The sequence below is a fragment of the Odocoileus virginianus genome, chromosome 11 (assembly GCF_023699985.2).
Source record: "Odocoileus virginianus isolate 20LAN1187 ecotype Illinois chromosome 11, Ovbor_1.2, whole genome shotgun sequence".
In the NCBI taxonomy this organism is placed as follows: domain Eukaryota; kingdom Metazoa; phylum Chordata; class Mammalia; order Artiodactyla; family Cervidae; genus Odocoileus; species Odocoileus virginianus.
In genome coordinates, this window is record NC_069684.1 from 32425644 (window position 1) to 32449377 (window position 23734).

General features: G+C 43.7%; 1 protein-coding gene and 1 non-coding gene across 2 annotated transcripts; both read left to right on the forward strand.

Annotated features, from left to right (window-relative positions):
• The first annotated feature begins 810 nt into the window (after positions 1–810).
• On the forward strand, positions 811–884 carry TRNAG-UCC (transfer RNA glycine (anticodon UCC)). Its single transcript has one exon. It is a non-coding gene; the product is annotated as a tRNA-Gly (tRNA).
• A 4278-nt stretch (positions 885–5162) lies between these two features.
• YTHDF3 (YTH N6-methyladenosine RNA binding protein F3) lies at positions 5163–7966 on the forward strand. Its single transcript, XM_070474200.1, has one exon. The coding sequence runs from the start codon at positions 5276–5278 to the stop codon at positions 7031–7033; it is 1758 nt and encodes a 585-aa protein (XP_070330301.1). The 5' UTR covers positions 5163–5275; the 3' UTR covers positions 7034–7966.
• Positions 7967–23734: the final 15768 nt, after the last annotated feature.

Sequence of the window (23734 nt, forward strand, 5' to 3'; positions counted from 1 at the left end):
GACAGACTGGGCAAAGTCACGATGTGCTGAGAGTGAGATGCAGGTGCTCCATCAAAGACTTAGCTGGTTGTCGAGTGGTTAAGAATCCACCTGCCAATGCAGGGGACATAGGTTCAATCCCTGGTCCGGAAAGATTCCATGTGCTGTGGGGCAACCAAGCCTGTGGGCTACAACTACCAAAGCCCACGTACCCAGAGGCTGTGCTCTGCAACAGGAGGAGGTCAAGCCCTGCAACAGCTAGGCAAACCCAAGCACAGTAGCAAAGACCCAGTGCAACCAAAAATTAAATTAATGGATTAACTCTTTTTTAAAAAAAAAAGCACTTGGAAGAGCACCTGGCACAGAGAAGGGGCAGCAAACAAGTGGTGTGAACTAGCCCAGAAACCAGGCTGTCCTGAGTTCCTGGGCCCAGGGTCATTTGACCAGACAGATTCAGATCCCGGCCTTGGGACAGAGCCCTCTCACTGGGGTCCCCCTCATTCAAGCTGGGCTTCATACTAGAGAAGGACACTGCAGGATCCTCCAGGCACTGCTTGTCCTCCTGGTCACTGGGCAGAGGATGCTGCTGGGAGAGGGGGGCCTGCCTCCCCCCCCACTCACACAGCTTGTCTATTCCTTTTATATTTACTTATTTGGCTGTGCCTCACATCTTGTGGTATATTAGTTCCCAGACCAGGGATCAATTTCAGGCCCCCTGCAGTGGAAGCACAGAGCCCTAACCACTGGACCAGTAGGGAAGTCCTTTCTCTGTTTTTTTTAATGTTGGTAGTATTGAGCTGTTTTACTAAAGATTTGGGTTTCTTGGGGACTTCTCTGGTAGTCCAGTGGTTAAGACTCTGCACTTCCACTGCAGGGGGTCCAGGGTTCAATTCCTGGTCAGGGAGTTAATATCCCACATGCCACCTGGCACAGTAAAAAAAAAAAAAGACCTGTGTTTCTTAAGAGATGCTGGACGCTTCATGACTGTGCTTCTAATCCACAGGAGTGGACACAACCCTCCTGTTGCCAGGAGGAAACATGTAAACAGGGAAGTGCAACCCCCCTATCCCAGCACCCCCACAGCCCTGGTTCACAAAGGGAGGACTAACTCTCAAAGGGAACTGCAGAGGCTGTCTAGAGAACAGACCCCACAACCTCAAGTACACCACATTCCTAACCTTTAAAATTGAGCATGGAGCCTTGGGACTCTGACCCCAAAATGAACCCTCCAAGGAAACCTAAAACTAATAAGAAAGTGAAAATCGCTCAGTCATGTCTGACTCTTCGTGACCCACATGGACTATACAGTCCATGGAATTCTCCAGGCCAGAATGCTGGAGTTGGTAGCCATTCCCTTCTCCAGGGGACCTTCCCAACCAAGTGATTGAACCCAGGTCTCCCAAATTGCAGGCAAATTCTTTACCAGCTGAGCCACCAGGGAAGCCCAAGAATACTGGAAATGGTAGCCTATCCCTTCTCCAGCATATCTTCCCTACCCAGGAATCAAACCGAGATCTTCTGCATTGCAGGCAGATTCTTTACTAGCTGAGCTACCAGTGACTCCCAAAACTAATAAAGAAAGTATTTGAAAGCAGGACCCCTAATCTGAGAAGTCAAGCCGAGAAGACAAGTCATTACATGGAAAAGAAAAACACAGAGGAAAAAAAAATGTTTAAATAAAAAAAACCACCATGAGTTAAGGATAGATGTAAATTCATTTTCCAGATGAAGCATTTAGAAATCATCTCTTGGACCTTAATTAGGTCAAGCTTTAAATCTAGCATTATAGCCATGCCCTGGTGCCTGCACCTTAATAGGTTAGAGAGAGACCTTCAGACGCCTTTGGCCTGGCAGGCAAGCTGGGCGCCTGGTCTCTGAGTTAGGAGCTGAGTGAGCTTCCACATGCTTAATCCTTACACTGTCAGGCTTTAGCCCACAGCTAGAGTGCTTGCTAAAAATCAGAGTAAACTTTCCCGTGTTCAAATTTTTATGAGGAACCCCATGATTACAACAAAAGCCACTCAAAGTCAGAGTCACTCTGCTAGTCTCACATATATGATAGCAAAAAAAAAACAAAACCTAGGGTATCCTTACTTGTCTCCGAAGGGACCTGGAGAAAAATGTTGGTTTCATATATCAAGTAATTGCTGATTCAGACTTCCCCAGGTGGTCCAGTGGTAAGTACGGGATGCAGGTTCAATCCCTGGACTGGGAACTAAGATCCCACATGCCGTGGAGCAATTAAGCCCACCTGTTCCGGAGCCCACATGCCGCAGCTAGAGAGTCCGTGCCCCGTAAGGAAAGATCCCACATGACTCTGAAGATCCTGCATGCAGCACCGAAGCCCTGACACAGCAAAAAATAAATAAATAAATTGCTGTTTGAAGAGCCAAAGGGCCCTTATTTTTAAGAGATGCTTAAACCGAGTTTCCTGTGAATGTGGCATTGTGAAGAGGGGTGCTGCTGCCCGTCAGCCAGCCCCACCCAGCAGATGCCCAAACCAGGGGCGTGTGTCTAAAACGAGCCCGTTCTCTGCGGGCTCCCCAGGGAAAGACGGATTTCTGACCAAGCTGCTGCCTGATCTGGGGGAAGCTCCACGTCAAAGTGTCCAGGTCACTCAGAGACCTCGTCTGCTCTTTCCCTTAACAGTACAATAACACAGAAGGATTTGATGTCAGGGGATGCCCTTAGGGGGGATTCATAACCATAATAGGGGGGATTCATAACCATAATAGGGCGGCTACCTTGTTTGTTAGATTAAGATGAAGGGATCTGAGGCCCCAGGGCATGAACTCACCTGACACCTCCTTGCTCTGTTGTTGTTCGGTCCTAAGTCATATCTGACCCTGTGACCCCATGGACTGCAGCACACCAGGCTCCCTTGTCCTCCGCTGTCTTCTGGAGTTTCTTCAGATTCATATCCATTGAGTCAGTGAGGCCGACCAACCATCCCATCCTCTGCTACCCGCTCCTCCTTTTGCCTTTCATCTTTCCCAGCCTCAGGGTCTTTTCCAGTGAGTCAGCTCTTTGCATCAGTGTAGTATTGGAGCTGCAGCTTCAGCATCAGTCCTTCCAATGAATATTCAGGGTTGATTTCCTTTAGGATTGACTGGTTTCATCTCCTTGCAGTCCAAGAGACTCTCCTTGCTGTGGGGCCTTGGGCAGGTTTCTTGACCCCTCTGTGCTTGAGTTTCCTCATCCACAAAATGAGGATAATAGTATATATGTAGAGATGAAATAGATATGGATATAGGCTGCAGTCCATGGGGTCGCAAAGAGTCAGACATGACTGAGCGACTTCACTTTCACTTTTCACTTTTATGCATTGGAAAAGGAAATGGCAACCCACTCCAGTGTTCTAGCCTGGGGAATCCCAGGGATGGGGTCGCACAGAATTGAACATGACTGAAGTGACTTAGCAGTAGCAGCATAGATATAGATAGTCTAAGAGTTTTTATGAGGATTAAGTGAGTTACATGTAAATCGTTGAGGGGGGACAGGACTTCTCTACTACTACTGGACTTCTCTACAGGTGGTGATCCATCTTGCAATGCAGGGTACGCAAGTTCAATCCATGGTCGGGGAAATAAGAACCCACAAGCTGCAGAGCAACCAAGCCCATGTGCTACGACTAGTGAGCCCAAGCGTTCAGGGGCCCCTGCACTAGAGAGAGCCACACGTGCCACAAGGAAGATCTCATGTGACACAAACTAAGACCTGACATTGCCAAAAGCAAATAAATAAATATTAAAAAATAAAGCAGTATATCATTGAGGGAAGTGCCTAGTCCACAGCAAGAGCTCAGTCAATGGTGGTTGATATTATAACTAATTAACTATCATTATTCTCATGCACCCAGCAAATACTTACTGAGCATCTCATATGTACCTGGCTGTGTGCCAGGCTTTTTACCATCATACCTGACACCACACAGTACCATCTGGATATTTATAAGCAATGCGTACAAGCAGACAGATGCATAAATTCTAATTGCACAGCTTGATTCATTGTAATAAAATATATAACACTCATGGAAGCCACTCCCCAGATCCAGACAGACAGCATCACCAGCCCTCCAGAAGTCTCCTTCTGCTCTTCCCCAGTCATAGGCACCCCTCCTCTGGGCAGGCGATCACTGGCTGCGGCATCAGTGTTTCCTGAAGCAGCAGTCTGCCCATGTTTGCTGCTATATAGTATCCCCTTGTGCAAATAGGAAGATTCTTGACATTTCTAATTTAGAATTTCTCAAATGTCGTGTCCTTCCTCATCAGTGCTTCCAGACCATTTTCTTTGAACTTTAATATCTTCAGAATATGCACTCCCTTACCTTTCCTTGTCGCAGTCTTCTGGTCACAAAGTTGTCATAGCCTCTCAGTCCTCCAGAAATGCCATCACTCTCTCTGTGCCCACTCCCCATGTAGGGCAGGTGACTGCTAATCCATGGCGACAACCCTCCCCCACTGCCTGACTTCCCTCCACATTGCCTCAGCTCTGCATTCTCAAGATCTCACCCTGACCTTAGCTTTACCCACTAGTAAAGGACAACTTCTCTGAAATCTCAGCCTCAGACATCATTCTCTCTGACTCCACCACCAACTTCCTTCTAAGCCCTCCACTCCCAGCTCCAGTAATCCTTAGCTCCTGCAGACCCTCACTCCTCCAGCCCAACCACCTCCTCCCTGGACTCAACTCCCGCATTTTCTCTCTTCCCTTCTTGACATGGGGTAGGACACTGTGGTCCTTGCCCACGTCCCACCATGTCCTCTGTCTGACTTTTGTCTATGGACAAACTTTAGCCAAAGGGTAAGTGTAATCAGAGAAGTGAAGAAATGCAGAAAGAAGGGAAAATAGTCCAATAGGAGTAAATTATAATAGTTTAGTCATTAAACAAATCAAGGACCTTTAGTTCCTTCTCAAGGGCCCTAGGTAATATTCTGAGCCATATCCTGTGAGCTGTCTTATAGAGACTGAAACCCGCATCAGGTGGAAGACTTAACTACATGATGACCAGAGTGTCGCCATGACATAAGCTGCCACAGTTCTGAGAATTGGTCTCAAAGAAATGGGGACAAATTGACCCCATTTGGAACTGAAGGTAAACTGTGCTTGAAACAATCAAGATGACACTGACCACTGGGGCCTGATTTCAAGATGACTATTTAAAAAATGACTATCAGAGGAAGATCCTCTCGGCCGAGGGCGGCAGCCAACTGCTGTGAGCGCACGGGGAGAGGCCCAGGCGGCGGCGGCGGCGGTAGCAGCAGCAGCAGCAGCAGCTCTCGGGTTGCGGTGAAGAATGTCAGCCACTAGCGTGGATCAGAGACCTAAAGGGCAAGGAAATAAAGTTTCAGTACAAAACGGTTCGATTCATCAAAAAGATGCTGTAAATGATGATGATTTTGAGCCATACTTAAGTAGCCAGACAAATCAGAATAACAGCTATCCACCAATGTCAGATCCATACATGCCTAGTTACTATGCTCCATCCATTGGATTTCCATATTCGCTTGGGGAAGCAGCATGGTCCACAGCTGGAGACCAGCCTATGCCATATCTGACAACCTATGGACAGATGAGTAATGGAGAGCATCATTATATACCGGACGGTGTGTTTAGTCAGCCTGGGGCATTAGGAAATACCCCTCCATTTCTTGGTCAACATGGATTTAACTTTTTTCCTGGTAATGCTGATTTCTCTACATGGGGGACAAGTGGATCTCAGGGACAATCAACACAAAGTTCTGCTTATAGTAGCAGTTATGGTTATCCACCTAGTTCTCTTGGGAGAGCTATTACTGATGGACAGGCTGGATTTGGCAATGATACTTTGAGCAAGGTGCCTGGCATTAGCAGTATCGAGCAAGGCATGACAGGACTGAAAATTGGTGGTGACCTGACCGCTGCAGTGACGAAAACTGTAGGAACAGCATTGAGCAGCAGTGGTATGACCAGCATCGCAACCAATAGTGTGCCCCCGGTTAGCAGTGCGGCTCCGAAACCCACCTCCTGGGCAGCCATTGCCAGAAAGCCCGCCAAACCTCAACCGAAACTTAAACCCAAGGGCAATGTGGGCATCGGGGGTTCCGCTGTGCCGCCACCTCCTATAAAACACAACATGAATATTGGAACTTGGGATGAAAAGGGGTCAGTGGTAAAGGCTCCACCAACCCAACCAGTTCTGCCTCCTCAGACTATAATCCAGCAGCCTCAGCCATTAATTCAGCCACCACCCCTGGTGCAGAGCCAACTGCCTCAACCGCAGCCTCAGCCGCCACAAGCGCAGCAGCCGCAAGGGCCTCAGCCACAGGCCCAGCCTCACCAAGTGCAGCCCCCGCAGCCGCAGCTGCAGAACCGCTGGGTGGCGCCCCGGAACAGGGGGGCCGGCTTCAACCAGAACAATGGAGCGGGCAGTGAAAACTTTGGTCTAGGTGTCGTTCCTGTCAGCACTTCCCCGTCGAGTGTGGAAGTGCATCCCGTGCTGGAAAAGCTAAAGGCCATAAACAACTACAATCCCAAAGACTTTGACTGGAACCTGAAGAACGGACGTGTGTTTATAATTAAGAGCTATTCTGAGGACGACATACACCGTTCCATTAAGTACTCTATCTGGTGTAGTACTGAGCATGGGGATAAGCGTTTGGATGCGGCTTACCGTTCCCTGAATGGGAAAGGCCCACTCTATTTGCTCTTCAGTGTGAATGGCAGCGGACACTTCTGCGGAGTGGCTGAGATGAAGTCTGTTGTGGACTATAATGCGTATGCTGGTGTCTGGTCTCAGGATAAGTGGAAGGGCAAATTTGAAGTTAAATGGATCTTTGTCAAAGATGTCCCCACTAACCAATTACGGCATATTCGCTTAGAAAATAATGACAACAAACCAGTTACCAATTCAAGGGACACTCAAGAGGTACCCCTAGAAAAAGCTAAGCAAGTGCTTAAAATAATTGCTACTTTCAAGCATACCACCTCAATCTTTGATGACTTTGCACATTATGAAAAGCGTCAAGAAGAGGAGGAAGCCATGCGTAGGGAGAGAAATAGAAACAAACAATAACCCTATGAAGATGTCCTGTTAGAATTACAACACTAATGATGTAGACTCTGGAAATGCCTAATAAGTCAAAGAAGGCGTTATTAAAGCTTTTTTCTGCTTAAGGTGACATCTCTGAACTCTAACAACACAGAATGGACTCTCTTGTAATGGTTTTCATCAGCGCGTCTGCCCTTATACTCTCACCAAACACACTTGAGAACTGTAACTCCGTCAAGCACTTTCTGTCCTGAGGCTTTTACCAGTATCTGCTGTCTTTTGTAATTATGCATCCTAGCTAAGGCACAGAAGACTGAATGAATGCAAGGATTCATTAACTCTTTGAATTTGTTAAATACTAACAGTTAACCATTAGAAGTGGTTCAATGATGTAAGAGTCACACTGCTTCAACTTTTTCTTTGTTGTAGTTTTTAAATTGTCAATTTTTAGCTATTTGACAGATTAAAAGCAAAAGAATCATGCCATACTTAGTCCTGGAGTTCAAGTCTAAATGTTTATGTGAAAATTATTGTAGTAAACTTTTAATATGGCAAAGCAACCTTAAGCTCTATTTTAGCCAAATGAAACATAATCTGAGATTATATTAGAACATTTCCCTTGTCTTCAAACTGTTTGGTGTAACAGAATATTGATATGCAGCTTGGTGGGTCTCACCAGTTAATGCACATTCTTCTCCCCTCCTTCCCCCAATAATATGTATACTGAAAAATGTGCATTTGTCTGAGGATTTATTTTGTTTGCTACCACTTAATGAATCTCAAAATTTTGAGTAATGTACCTCAGTCTAATCAGACTTTTTATGACCTTTATAACTACATTTAAAACCCTTAATTCCTATTTCTGGGTGTTTGCGAGCCTGATTGCTATCATGAAGTAAAAATTTATTACTCTAGGTATTCACTAGCTAAATAAACATAGTTCTTGTTTAGCAAGCATATATTGTTCCTCAACTCCTTTCTCCGGCTTTTGCGGTGTCCTGGCATCCTTAAAATATTTGAAAATATGGCCTTGATCCATGGATTAAATCAGTATCTAAGTGAATGTGTTGATGTTTTATTGATCAGATCTATATAAATGGGAATACAGCATATATCTGGGTATTCTTATAGTTATCTTTTTAACATCTTATTTTTTCATTAATGACATATCAACGTTAATTTTGTATCTTGAAACAAATTGATTTTGTATAATTAAACATATCAAGCATCTGTATTACCTGATTTGATGGCATATGGTTATGAAATAATGTACTGCCCCTTATATTACGGTTCCAAAAGGAGAAAGCTATGTAGAAAGATACATTAAGGATGGAAATAGCAATATAGTAGATTTGAATACCTTGATGTTTTGCATTACTCCACTTATGTTTACATCATGTTTAGAAATGTTTTCATTACTCTGGTCTTTGGTCACTTCAACTCAAAAATTTAGTGACAGATATTTCTTTGACGCTTTCATTTATATGATTTTTTTTTGTACAATATTTTCTTAAAATGTACAAATACTGTATTCAGGTGAAAAAAATACAGTATTTGTAGATAAATTGTAGTGACTTCACAGTGCTTTGGTAGTCCCAGCATAGTCATCAGTGTTTACTGAAGGGAACATCAAAATATTAATAGTGTATTACAAAAATCAAGACTTTCTTAAAGGAAAATTGCACCTATTTTACCTTTTTCAGAGTAAGCCATGAAATCTTGTAAGATATCTCTTAACTATTTATAAGGAAAACTGGCGTTTGGGTGTGGTCCCCGCAGCAGCGGTCCACATCCCTTGGATTATGTAGGTAGGACGGGTCAGAGAGGATCATTGTCACTCTGAAGGTCCTGTGGGAGAAAACTGTGAGGAGTGACCTTGTAGAAAGGCTCTGAGTCCTCTGAGCTTCTCTTTTTCTTGGTGCTTTATTAGCAACTCTGAATATTTTTTATAAAACTAGTTGTTACATTATTCACAGATCGAAACTTGTTTAATTTACAGTAGGTTTCTGTGTAAGAAATGTCACAGAACTCTCAGCAGGCAGGCTGATTACAATAGCAGACTCAGAAGTGTCACCTGTAGTTCTACTCGTGGTGAGGAGTTCCTCCCAGTGCCTTTAACCTGGATTTCTAATATTAAGTGAAATGGGTGCAGCATTCCTTTGGGAAAAACGAAAACAAAACTTTTCAATCGGTGAAATTTTTTTTTTCCCCTCATTTAAGTTTTCTTCAGAGTACCTGTTTTCTCTCCCTTCTTGGTCTGTCAATGTACAGCAGAATATTTTTCCTCTTAAGTGAAAGGATCGCAGGTTGTCTCGTTAGCACAAGGGACGGGAGGTTTCCTAACTCCCGGGACCCAGAAGGGTGAGAAACCGGGCTCTTCAACAGGAGACTGACCCGATGTTTTGAGCAATCACAGATTGAGACATTATTGGCCCAGTAAACTCCTTGCCTAATGTTTTTCCAAGATCTGGTTTGAATGTTTCTTAATTAAAGTTATCTTATATGGGTGTTTTATTTTGAAAGGTATTATATAGTTTGTATATTTAACAGTAAGGGGGAAAATGTAACCAAAATTAGTATTCTTTCTCTATACATACTGGTACTTGAAGATTCCTTTCAGAAGAAACCCCAGCCTTTCCCTGAGTTCAGTCCTCGTTTTAACTGAAGTGATCTTTTTAATTCTGAAGCTGTGTTCTTTTTGAATACCGTGCATGGGGGTTAAAGCTGATGTTAAAACAGTTTGCAATAAAAACAAAAAAAGAAAAAAAAAAATGACTATCAGAGCTGACTGTGCTGTTTCTGCCTCTAGCCGCCTCTAGCCTATAAAAGCTCTTAGGCACTGATTGTCAGTGGGAGGGGAGTCAACCTTTGGACTGGAGAACGCTCCCCCAACACACAGTTTGCAGGCATCCAAAATAAAGCAAACTTTTCTTTCCACCAATTTGGCCTCCTTATTGGCACTTGAGTGGCGAACAGCCAGTCCCCACTTTTGGTTACATTTTCACCTGCTCCTTTTGGCAACACCAGTCATTCTAGCCTTCCTGTGAATCCACCCCCAGCCTCCTTGTCCCTCTCTGGCTTCTTTGTACTTCTTGCTTGATAAAACCGCAGCCCTGGTTAAATCCAACTTAGCCCCTATTCCGTGCCTACAACACTGCAGCTGAACATAACTGGAGAAAAACACATAAGAAAACTACACGTGTTAGTCTTGTGGTTTTGGTGGTGGCTTATGGTTTATCCCTTATGGGAGGGATCTTAGTTCCCCAACCTGGGATTGAACCCAGTACCTCGGCAGTGAAAGGGTGAGTCCTGACCACTGGACCACCAGGGAATTCCTAGTCTAGTATTTTAAATTTTTATCAAAGCATGATTTGCGTACATAAATGTGCACATATTTTATGTGTACTTCTGACAAATTTTCATAAAGTGAACAAACACATATAACTGGCTCCTGCTGACCTTAAAAATACAAGTTATTTTTAGCAGCAAAAATGGGTCTATTCGGGAATAGCAGAGATTTGCGATTCAGGACAGGCAAGCTATAACAAAAGCCATAGTTTTTTTTTTAATAAGAAAAGCCATGGCTTTATAACAAAAGACCAATAAACAGAGGAGAGACATGTTACAGAGGAAAAAGGAGGAAGATGGGAGGGTTTGTTCTGAGTGAAAGTATGTTGGAGAAAAGTGACAATTCAGAGTGTCTCATTGGCAGAGTTTCTCAGCTAGTTGATTTCTTGTCAGAGATGTAGTGTTTATCTTTTTCTGTTGGGGTCTCTGATTGATGACTCTTTTTGATCATTCTTCCCTTGGGGTCCATAATTGACGGTTCTTCCTGCAGTTGATGGTGAGTGGTACTGCCTAAGAGCTCCCCCTTCTGGCCTCTTGCCTCCATCTTCATGAGGTTTCCCATTGTTAATTTTCACACTCCCATTGCCAGAACAGCTTCACACCTTTCCAGTCTCTGCCTCCTTACTAATGTTCCACCATCTGACCTCAGGCATCATAGACCAGTGTTACCAGTTTGTTAACTCTGTGTAAATGGAATCTCTGGTAGACCCTTGGGGATTCCCTCTTAGCTCATCTGGTAAAGGAGCTGCCTACAATGCAGTACACCCTGGTTCAATTCCTGGATCAGGAAGATCTGCTAGAGAAGGGGAAGGCTACCTGCTCCAGTATTCTGGCCTGGAGAATTCAATGGACTGTATGGCCCATGGGGTCAAAAAGATTCAAACATGACTGAGCGACTTTCAAATGGAATCCATATTGTATGTACTTTTAAATATATGGCTAGTATCCCATTGTATGAATGTATCACTTTATAATATGATAATTCACTCATTTATTTTTTGTTTTATTGAAGTATAGCTGATTAACAGTGTTGTGTTAGTTTCAGGTGTATAGCAAAGTGATTCAGTCACATATACATATACACATACACATGGGTCTTCCCTGATGGCTTAGCAAGTAAAGGGTCTGCCTCCAATGCAGGAGACTCAAGAGATGCAGGTTTGATACCTGGGTTGGGGAGATTCCCCTGGAGAAGGAAATGGCAACCCCCTCCAGTAGTCTTGCCTGAAAAATCCCATGGACAGAGGAGCCTGGTGGGCTACAGCCAGACATGAATGAGTGACTAAGTGCACACACACACACACACACACACACACACACATTCAGATTATTTTCCATTATAGGTTATCATAAGATATTAAAACAGTTCTCTATGCTATATAATAGGTCTTTGTTGTTTATTTTATATATAATAGTGTGTATTTCTCAAAGTCTTCCCTGGTGGCTCAGATGGTAAAGAATTTGCCTGCAATGCAGGAGACCTGGATATGATCCCTGGATTGGGAAGATGTCCTGGAAAAGGGCATGGCAACCCACTCCAGTATCCTTGCCTGGAGGATTCCATGGACAGGAGAGCCTGGTGGGCTACAGTCCATTGGGTCACAAAGAGCGGTACGCAACTGAGCAACAGAGCACACACACACACAACTGGAAAGGCATATCAAGCATATTGTTTCCTGGGGCTGCCATAACAAAGTACCACAAACTAGATGGCTTAAAACAATAGAAACACTTTCTCTCACAGTTCTGAGGCCAGAAGCACTAAATCAAGGTGTCAGTAGGGATGTGCCCTCTGAAGGCTCTAGGGAGGATTCCTTCCTTGCTTCTTCCAGCTTCTGGTGACCCCAGATGTCCCTTGGCTTGTGGCCACATCCCTCCAATCCCTGCCTCCATCTTCACATGGCCATCTTCTCTCTGCATCCCTATGTTCCTCTCCTCTTATAAGGACATCAGACACTGAATTTAGACTGCACCTAATCCAGTATGGTACACATTGGATTGTTGGATAGCGTAACTGATTCAGTGGATATGAACTTGGGCAAACCCTGGGAGTTGGTGAGGAACAGGGAGGCCTGGGGTGCTGCATTCCATGGGGTTGCAAAGAGTTGGACATGACTTAGCAACTGAACAACAACAACAACAATCCAATGTGACCACATCTTCACTTAATTACATCAGCAAAAACCCTATTTCCAAATAAGGTCACACTCTGAGTTTCCAAGTGGATGTGAATTTTTTAGAGGGGCTACTATTCAACCCAATGAGTATTCAGGAAATCAACCCAGAACATTCATTGGAAGGACCATTGCTGAAGCTGATGCTCCAATACTTTGGCCACCTGTCGCAAAGAGCCTGCTCATTGGAAAAGACCCTGATGCTGGGAAAGATGGAGGGCAGGAGGAGAAGGGAACAACAGAGCATGAGATGGTTAGGTGGCATCACTAACTCAGTGGATATGAGTTTGAGCAAACTCTGGGAGACAGTGAAGGACAGGGAAGCTTGGCTTGCTACTATCCATAGGGTCAAAAAGAGTTGGACATGACTTAGTGACTGAACAACAATAACAAAATTCAATCCACTATATCTAGTATATCAGTGGAAAGAGATGCCCTAAACAGTGTGATACATCAGGAAGTAAAGAATTTTTAGCAAGATAAAAACTGGATGCAAAGTGAAATTGATCTCACACTGCAAGACAACACGAACCCTCAGGAATTCTATATCCCCTCCTGGACACTAGGCTAATAGCTACAGTTAAGCAGTTATATATCTCAAATGGGGAATGCTGGACTTGTTAACAGGACAGGGACCCAACCCAAAGGAGCTGAAGAGAACACATGGGACTGGATTCAAAAGGAGCTAAGTTGAGAGAGCAGAAAATCGAGTTGCTTAAAGAGGGAGTAAACGGCTCCGGGAACTCCCTCCCAGAATAAGGATTTATTGCCCTGTTGTTGAGACGGTGTGAACATTCTGCTAGGATGGTTCCTGGTGGCAAGGAAGAGATGATGGCCCAGCCTAAGGGAGGTAACTGTGCTTGAAAGTCTCAGAGAAGGGGCCTTGCTAGCTTGGACGTGCTGTATAAGGCTGGAAAGGACCCTAATGAGTAGGTTTCTTGGGAGAAACTGAAGGATCAACCATTTACCAAATTAGTGAGAAAGAAATGGTGAAGGGACTTCCCTGGTGGTCCAGTGACTGGGCTCAGAGCTCCCAATGCAGGGGGCTTGAGTTTGATCCTTGGTCAGGGAACTAGACCCCACATGCCACAACTAAAGATCCTGCATGCCACAACTAAGACCTGGCTCAACCAAATAAATAAGTAAATATTAAAAAAAAAAAAAAAAAAAGGAAATGGTGAAGGTGCACCAGCATCATTAAGAAACAGAGTGGAGGCTGATAATCTGAGATGCCATTATAGGACCAGGATCCTTGTCATCCAGGATGAAGGATTGCAAAGCAGCAGAGGCTTGATGGCCTCTGCCAAGAGGTCAGAACTATTGTGGTGATTGGCCAAGACGGGGGCAGCCAAAGAGCCCTGACCCACAGAGAGTTATGGAGACAGTGAAGAGAACCAGCATCTGGGGGCCAAAATAGATGGGCAGCCAGCAAGGGTACTGCTCTGTCTGCAAAATTAAAGGAAACAATCGTTAAAGGATGGATATCAAAGGATGTCACAAAGGATGCCAAAAGAGTAGCAATGACTCCAATGAAAAGCAATGATTTCTGTAACCATTTTTTAAAATCCAGATGCATATCAGAATTATTCTGGAATTCTTTGAAAAACACAAATGTCCAGGTATTGCTTTTTGTCTTCAAAGCTTCAGATGTGTTTCTAATGAGCAACTGTCTTTAAAAACAACTGGACTATATGATGATTTTTCACTCTTATCTAGTTTTTTTTGCTTTTTCTATTTCATATTTAGTGCTCCCACTTCATTGTAATTTATGTTTTCCAATTTTTCTCTCTTCTTTTTTTTAATGTTTTTTTTCAAGCCTTTATCAAGCATAGTCCAAAAAACCTTTGTATATGTACATAGTATATATAATATAATATGGACTTCCCTGGTGATTCAGATGGTAAAGAATCTGCCTGCAATGCAGGAGACCTGGGTTTGATCCCTGGGTTGGGAAGATTCCCTGGAGAAGGAAATGGCAACCCACTCCAATATTCTTGCCTGGAGAATCCCCATGGACAGAGGAGCCTGGCAGGGCTCCTACAATCCGTAGCTCCATACAATCCATAGATTGTAGGCTCCTAACCTACAATCCATAAGGTCACAAAGAGCTGGACACAACTGAGCAACTAGCACATAGTACAATATAGTATATTTTTTAAAACTTATAAATTTTTGCCTAACTAAAAAGTTTGACATTTTGATTCTACTTGTTAGGCTTAGTGTGAATAGAATGTTAGATTTCTAATTTTAAAAAACAGATATACAACAAACAACAAAGGTTTACTGTAAGCACAGAGAATTATAGTCAATGTCAATATCTTATAATAACCTATAATAGAAGATAATCTGAAGACTAACATATGTGTTTATGTATAACTGAATCACCTTGCTGTGCACCTAAAACATTATAAGTCAACTCTACTTCAATAACATATATATTAAGGGGAAAAGTAATGATTTCATTAAAATATGGCAGAAAAGAGCTTATCTATGAAACAGAAACAGACTCACAGACATAGAGAAGAGACTGGGGGTTGCCAAGGAGGAGGGGGTGGGAGAGGGATGGATTGGGAATTAGGGATTAGCAGATACACACTAGTGTATATAGAATGGATAGACAACTAGGACCTGCTGTATAGCACAAGGAACTGCATTCAATATCCTGTGATTAATCATAGTGGAAAAGAATATGAAAAAGAACATATGTGTGTGTGTGTGTGCGCGTGCAACTGGATCACTTTGCATACAGCAGATACTGACACTACATTGTCCCTCAACTATATTTCAATAAAAAAAATTTTTTGAAGTAATGATTCCTTGTGGATCTTCCATCCCTGAGACAATTTTTGAACCCAGAACCCACTGGTTGAAAGAAGCTTGGGTTTCCAGGATCTTGTGACTGAAAGCAGGCCTACATATAGAGTAATGATTCCCCCAGCCTTCCTCATAGGAGTGTATGACACTTATTTAGATAACTCTACGCCAGGGGTGAGTGTGCAAACATTTCCAAGACCATTGGACACAGAGTCTGAGTTCACACTGATCCTTGGAGCTCTCAAGTGTTGTCACCATGTCAGGGGGACATGGTGAAGACTATGTAACAAATGGACTCCTGGGCCTGTATGGCTCACAATGGATCCACTGAGTGTGTGGACATTGTAGTCATTTCTCTGGTCCCCAAAATTAAGATTGGAATATAGAGACTTGATATCTGGCACAGCCTCCACATGAATTCCGAGACCTATCCTACACAGTGGGGAAGGTGAAGTGTAAACCTCTAAGTCAGCAATTTCCTGGAGTTTAGATAATTGCACCTGACCTACGCTGAGCACTGAAAAATTGATGCCTTCAAACTGTGGTGATAGAGAAGACTCTTGAGAGTCCCTTGGACAGCAAGGAATTCAAACCAGTCAATCCTAAAGGAAATCAATCCTAAATATTCACTGGAAGGACTGATGCTGAAGCTGAAGCTCCAATACTTTGACCACCTGATGCGAAGAACTGACTCATTGGAAAAGACTTTGATGTTGGGAAAGAATGAAGACAAAAGGAGAAGGGGATGACAGGATGGGGCGGTTAGGTTAGGTACCATCACCGACTCAATGGATGTGGACCTAAGCAAAGTCTGGGAGATAGTGAAGGACAGAGGGTTCTGGCGTGTTGCAGTCCATGGAATCACAAAGAGTCAGACACGACTTAGCAACTGAAAAACGGCAACAACAACAACCTGACCTATAGGGAAACAGTATTACACCGTGTGAATTATAAGAATATAGAAAGGTGAACCTTCTATGTTAGTTTTATTCTCATTGTTCCATCCATATTATAGGATCCTACAGCTTTCTATATCTGAATTAGACATAGAAAAGTCATATTAACGAGCTTGAGGATTTCTCTGGTGGTCCAGTGGTTAAGAACCCACCTACCAAAGCAGGGGACAAGGGTTCGATTTCTGGCCCAGGAATATCCCACAGGATGCAGAGCAACTAAGTCTATGTGACACAACTACTGAGCCCACACTATAGAGCCCAAGCTCTGCAACAAGAGAAACCATCAGCAGTGAGAAACGATGAACCAAAATGAAGAGTAGCCTCAGCTTGCTGCAATTAGGTAAAGTCCACACAGCAACGGAGACCCACCACAGACAAAAATGAATTAAAAAAAAAAAGGTTGGGAAAATAAAGAACTGAGTAGAAAAAGAAAAGAAAAAAAAAACTCAGTAGGTTATGCTTTTTAGTTCAGTTCAGTCGCTTAGTCATGTCCAACACTTTGCAACCCCATGAACTGCACCACACCAGGCTTACCTGTCCATCACCAACTCCCAAAACTTGCTCAAACTCATGTCCATCGAGTCAGTGATACCATCCAACCATCACATCCTCTGTTGTCCCCTTCTCCTCCTGCCTTCAATGTTTCCCAGCATCAGGGTCTTTTCCAGTGAGTCAGCTGTTTGCATCAGGTGGCCAAAGTTTTGGAGCTTCAGCTTCAGCATCAGTCCTCTTGATGAATATTGAGGACTGATTTCCTTCAGGATTGACTGGTCGGATCTCCTTACAGTCCAAGGGACTCTCAAGAGTCTTCTCCAACACCACAGTTCAAAAACATCAATTTTTCAGAGCTCAACTTTCTTTATGGTCCAGCTGTCACATGCATACATGACTACTGGAAAAACCATAGCTTTGACTAGACAGAGCTTTGTTGGTAAAGTAATGTCTCTGCCTTTTAATATGCTGTCTAGGTTGGTCATAGTTTTTCTTCCAAGGAGCAAGCATCTTTTAATTTCATGGCTGCAGTCACCATCTGCAGTGATTTTGGAGCCCCAAAAAATAAAGCCTCTCACTGTTTCCATTGTTCCCCCATCTATTTGCCATTAAGTGATGGGACCAGATGCCATGATCTTCATTTTTTGAGTGTTGAGCTTTAAGCCAGCTTTTTCACTCTCATCTTTCACTTTCATCAAGAGGCTCTTTAGTTCTTCTTCCTTTCTGCCATAAGGGTGATGCCATCTGCATATCTGAGGTTATTGATATTTCTCCCAGCAATCTTGATTCCAACTTGTGCTTCATCCAGTCCAGTATTTTGCATGATGTACTCGGCATACAAGTTAAATAAGCAAGGTGACAATATACAGCCTTGATGTACTCCTTTCTCAATTTGGAACCAGTCCGTTGTTTCATGTCCAGTTCTAACTGTTGCTTCTTGACCTGCATACAGATTCTCAGGAGGCAGGTCAGGTGTTCTGGTATTCCCATCTCTTGAAGAATTTTCCCGAGTTTGTTATGATCCATGCAATCAAAGGATTTAGTGTAGTCAATGAAGCAGAAGCAGATGTTTTTCTGGAATTCTCTTGCTTTTTCGATGATCCAACAGCTGTTGGCAATTTGATCTCTGGTTCCTCTGCCTTTTCTAAATCCAGCTTGAACATCTGGAAGTTCTTGGTTCACATACTGTTGAAGCCTGGCTTGGAGAATTTTGAGCATTACTTTGCTAGCATGTGAGATGAGTGCAATTGTACAGTAATTTGAACATTCTTTGGCTTTGCCTTTCTTTGGTATTGGAATGAAAAACTGACCTTTTCCAGTCCTGTGGCCACTGATGAGTCTTCCAAATTTGTTAGCATATTGAGTGCAGCATTTTAACAGCATCATCTTTTAGATTTTGAAATAACTCTGCTGGAATTTCATCACCTCCATAGCTTTGTTCATTGTGATGCTTCCTAAGGCCCACTTGTCTTCATACTCCAGGATGTCTGGCTCTAAGTGACTGATCACCCCATTGTGGTTATCTAGGTCATTAAGATCTTTTTGGTATAGTTTTTCTGTGTATTCTTGCCACCTCTTCTTAATATCTTCTGCTTCTGTTAGGTCCATACCTAACAGAAGGTATGTCTGTCCTTTATTGTGCCTATCTTTGCATGAAATGTTCCCTTGGTATCTCTAATTTTCTTGAAGAGATCTCTAGTCTTTCCCATTCTATTGTTTTCCTCTATTTCTTTGCACTGATCACTGAGGAGGGCTTTCTTATCTCTCCTTGCTGTTCTTTGGAACTCTGAATTCAGATGCTTATATCTTTCCTTTTCTCCATTGCCTTTTTCTTCTCTTCTTTTCTCAGCTATTTGTAAGGCCTCTTCAGACAACCATTTTGCCTTTTTGCATTTCTTCTTGGGGATGTTTTTTTTTTTTTTATCACTACCTCCTGTACAATGTCATGAACCCCCATCAGAGCAAGACCCGGTCTCTCCCATCAGGTAGCTTCCACAAGCCCCTTATCCTTATCCATCAGAGGGCAGACAGAATGGATATTACAGAAAACTAACCAGACTGATCACTTGGATCACAGATTTGCCTAACTCTATGAAACTATGAGCCATGTCGTGTAGGGCCACCCAAGATGAATGGGTCATGGTGGAGAGTTCTGACAAAACGTGGTCCATTGGAGAAGGGAATGGCAAACCACTGCAGTATTTTTGCCTTGAGAACTCTATGAAAAGTATGAAAAGGCAAAAAGATATGACACTGAAAGATGAACTCCCCGGGTCGGTTGGTGCCCAATATGCTACTGGAGAAGAGTGGACAAAAGGCTCCAGAAAGAATGAAGGGGCTGAGCCAAAGAAAAACAATGCCCAGTTGTAGATGTGACTGGTAATGGAAGTAAAGTCTGATGATGTAAACAGCAATATTGCATAGGAACCTGGAATGTTAGGTCCACGAATGAAGGTAAATTGGAAGTGGTCAAACAGGAGATGGCAAGAGTGAACACCGACATTTTAGGAATCAGTGAATTAAAATGGACAGAAATGGGTGAATTTAATTCAGATGACCATTATATCTACTACTATGGGTAAGAATCTTTTAGAAGAAATGAGGTAGACCTCATTGTCAACAAAAGAGTCCAAAATGCAGTACTTGGATGCAATCTCAAAAATGATAGAATAATCTCTGTTCATTTCCAAGGCAAAGCATTCAATATCACAATAATCCAAGTCTATGCCCAAATCACTAATGCCAAAGAAGCTGAAGTTGAATGGTTCTATGAAGACCTACAAGACCTTCTAGAACTAACATCCAAAAAAGATGTCCTTTTCATCATAGGGGAGTGGAATGCAAAAGTAGGAAGTCAAGAGATACCTGGAGTAACAGATAAGTTTGGCTTTGGAGTATGGAATTAAGCAGGGCAAAGGCTAACAGTTTTACCAAGAGAACGCACTGGTCATAGCACATACCCTCTTCCAACAACACAAGAGATGACTCTTCACATGGACAACACCAGATGGTCAATACCAAAATCGGATTGATTATATCATTTGCAGCCGAAGATGGAGAAACTCTATACAGTTAACAAAAACAAGACCAGGAGCTGACTGTGACTCAGATCATGACCTCCATATTGCAAAATTCAGACTTAAACTGAAGAAAGTAGGAAAAACCACTGGACCATTCAGGTATGACCTAAACCAAATCCCTCAGAATAAGCTTTTAGCTGGAATCAAAGAGAAAACAAAGGTAGAGAAAACACATATGATAAAAATGAATGAAAGCATAGTGGGAAAATAGATATCTATTAATTTAATCCTTTCTATGTCATTCTTTGTTTAGAAGTAAAGCACTATCACATACATCTGTCATTAGGTATCATTTTTTTAAAGAGTGCTCATTTTGGAATGGATGGATAATTACTAATAGCATATATCAAATTAACAGTACATATATTCATAAATTGCTAAAGTTTTCACTGGATTACTAACACAGTATTTGAAAAAAAAAAAGTGCAAACTTCCAAACAGCCCACAACCAAGATAGTAAATCAAAACAACCTAGATTCCCAGAGTGGCAAGAATTATTGCCACACTTAAAAACCTAAGGGATGCGTCACAGCTTCATTTAATTGACCAGACTGGTCACTGTGAAAACCAGATGGAGCCTGGAGGACTCAGTTGAGTAGTTGCCCCAATTCCAAATGTGGTATCTTTAAAAAAAAAAAAAAAATTGGCCAAACCCCACAGCATGTGGGACCTTCGTTAACTTGCACCCCCTACATTGGAAGGCAGAGCCTTAACCGCTGAGGGCATCTCAGATATGGTATCTTTCAATGTATTGCTTGGTGGTAAAATCCACATAAAATTTAGTATCTCAACCATTTTTCTGTGTGCAGTTCAGTGGTATTAAATCCATTCACACTATTGGGCAACCATCACCACTGTCCATCTGTAGAACTCTTCTTATCTTGCAGAAAGGGAACTCTGTTCCCATTGAATGCTAACTTCCCATTCCCCCCAGACCAGCCCCCATCATCCCTGGTACTGGGGTGTGGCCTCTTTGCTCAAGCAGGAAGGAGACTTTTGGAGGGCTGCTGATGTTGTGTGTCTTGATCTGCAGAGTGGTTTCCATGAGTATGGGCTTCCCTGGTGGCTCAGATTGAGACTTGGGTTCAGTTCCTAGGTTTGAAGGATCCTTTGGAGAAGGGAATGGCTACCTCCAGTATTCTTGCCTGTGAAATACCATGGACAGAGGAGCCTGGTGGGCTATAGTCCATGGGGTCACAAAGAGTAGGACATGACTGAGTGACCAACACTTTTCACTTTTTCACTTTCCATGAGTATATCTATTTTATCATAATGAATCAGGTTGTGCAACTATAATTTGTCCATTTTTCTGCATGTGCACTTTACTTATAAATATCTAGATGGTTCCTGCACTGTTTACAATTTTAGTTCCCTGGCCAGGGATGGAACCCTGGGCCCCAGCACTGAAAGTGCTAAATTCTAACCACTGGACCGCCAGGGAATTCCCACTTAGTCAAATTAACCCTCTCTCAAGTGAAATGTGTGAATCTATTGACTCAAACACAGAAAATCAGAACCCCTGAAGGTGGGACTCAGGAATCTGCATTTCACAAGCTTCTCAGGGGGTGCAAAGAGGCGGGGTGGGGGGTAGGAATTGCCCTGAGTGATGTAAATGTTTGTGTGAGTCTATACCTTGTAAAGAATCCACCGGCAATGCAGGAAACCCAGGTTCAGTCTCTGGGTTGGGAAGATCCCCTGGAGAAGGGAATGGCTACCCGCTCCAGTATTCTTGCCTGGAGAATTCCATGGACAGAGGAGCCTGGCAGTCCATGGGGCTGCAAAGAGTTGGACGCTACTGAGTGACTAACACTTCCACTTTATACCTTGTAATTTATAGCCTTAAACAAATGGAGGAAGCAAAGAAGAGGTATTTATCTTATTACTGTCATTGCAGGAGACCCAGGATACATTCTGGGCAGAAATGGAATTACCATGCGACTGATGAGGCTTAAGCTTGGGTCTGCCCCCAAGCAAGGGCAGGTAGCAGAATGTTTTAGGAGCAGAGGGAGGTGGGGGGCGGGAGGGGTGTCACCAAGAAGCACTCCTATGGAAGCAGGTTGGTAAATTGCTTAAAGAGAAACAGAAAAGGACAGGACAGGAGTCTGCAGGCAGTGCTAGCTTGATGCAACTGATTTTTCATTCTGAATAAATATTCATTTCCATCCTAAATCTATACTCATAATTTTACATGTTTTCTTACAGAGGGCTTCAAAATGTAGTCCCCATAAAACCTGGATTTGTCTCTGATTCCTGGAGTCCAGAATGGTTCTTAGTTCTTTAAGCACTTTGTCCTATGCTCCCCGAAGTTTTTGGTTTGGTTTTTGTTTGAGGATTTTTTTTGGGGGGGGGGGAGGGGCTGCTCTGGGTCTTAGTTGAGTCATGTGGGATCTAGTTCCCCTACCAGGGATTGAACCCAGTCCCCTGCGCTGGGAGCATGGAGTCTTAACCACTGGACCATTAGGGAAGTCCCTTCCCAGACATTTTTTTTTTTCCAGACATTTTTAATGTACTGAGCACCAAGACATAGGGCTCTCCTGCCCACCCTCCAAACAGAACCAGCAGTGGGCACATAATCAGCTGAAACTCTCCTTCCTTAGCCCCAGACCAGGGTACCCTGGGCTCACAAAGTGTGGTCCTGTGACCAGCCACCAAGCCCTTGCTCCCTACTGCCCTCCAATGGACCTTCTGTAACAAGACACCACATATGCTTCTAGGGCGTGCCCTCTAGCGCCTTTCTCACGCTCCTGAAACCATTCAGAGTTTTACTATAGCTGCTTTAAGAGCATGGGGCTCTGCCAGGGCCTCTCAAAACCCAAAGTGAAACCAGTTGCTCCCGGGAACCCTTGGTGGGTGGCTGCCTTCTCCCCTCCCTCGCATGTCCAGGCAGCTCTCTGCAGGGCGGCCACCTGGCTGCTCAGGGAGACACACACACACAGGCACACGCACCCCAGGGTCACGGCCACGCTGGCAGGGGGCCAGACAAGAAGTAAAACCAAGGGAAATAACACCACTGGGTGAGTTAGTTCGCTGGGCCGGCTATAGCAACCTGGTATGTTTTTAAAAAGTAAGTATTTCCCTGATGGTCCAGTGGCTAAGACTCCTTGCTCCCAGGATTGATCCCTGGTCAGGGAACTAGATCTCCCATGCCACAACTAAAGATCCTGAATGCCACAATGGAGATTGAAGATCCCAAATGCCACAAGACCAAGCACAACCAAATAAATAAATATTAAAAATAAAAAAGTCAATACGAAACTGCTTATTGATGCATGAGGTGGCTGCCTACACACAGCAGGGACAGCCCCCTCTGTGTTGCCCTGTCTCCAGAGTGGTCGCCCCCAACCATGCTGGGGAGGACTCTTCAAAGGTGCAGATTTTTCCAGACGTTCCCCACAGGCTGTGTTCATTCCGATCCTATTCTAGATAAACCCGTGGAAGACTCAGTCTTGGAATCTGGGCTTCCCAGGCAGAGCAGAGCAATTTGTAAATGTTTATTAGAGGAGTCCTCCTTGGTAACCTGCTCTTTTCTCTCACTCATGGAAACCACACCTGCCTTCTCCCAAGTAACTAGTGCCAGCGGGCTGGGTGCGACCTGGCCCCAGTCTGAGTCTCCTCAGTGCTCCAACTGACAGCTCAGTGCTCCCGCCGTCATTAGGTCATTGGACCATTTCACCCACTGGTTTTTGAGGCGTGGGAGCCTTTTCTCCAACCAAGCATGATAACCAGACGCAGCCAGTCTCAGTCACAGGACCAGAGCAGAGAGAACGTCGCAAGAGCTGTCTGCTGAGCACCCCATGAGCCTTGTAAGGGTCATTCAATGCTCCTGAGCGAGCCCACTCTGCCCAGGGCTCACCTTTGACC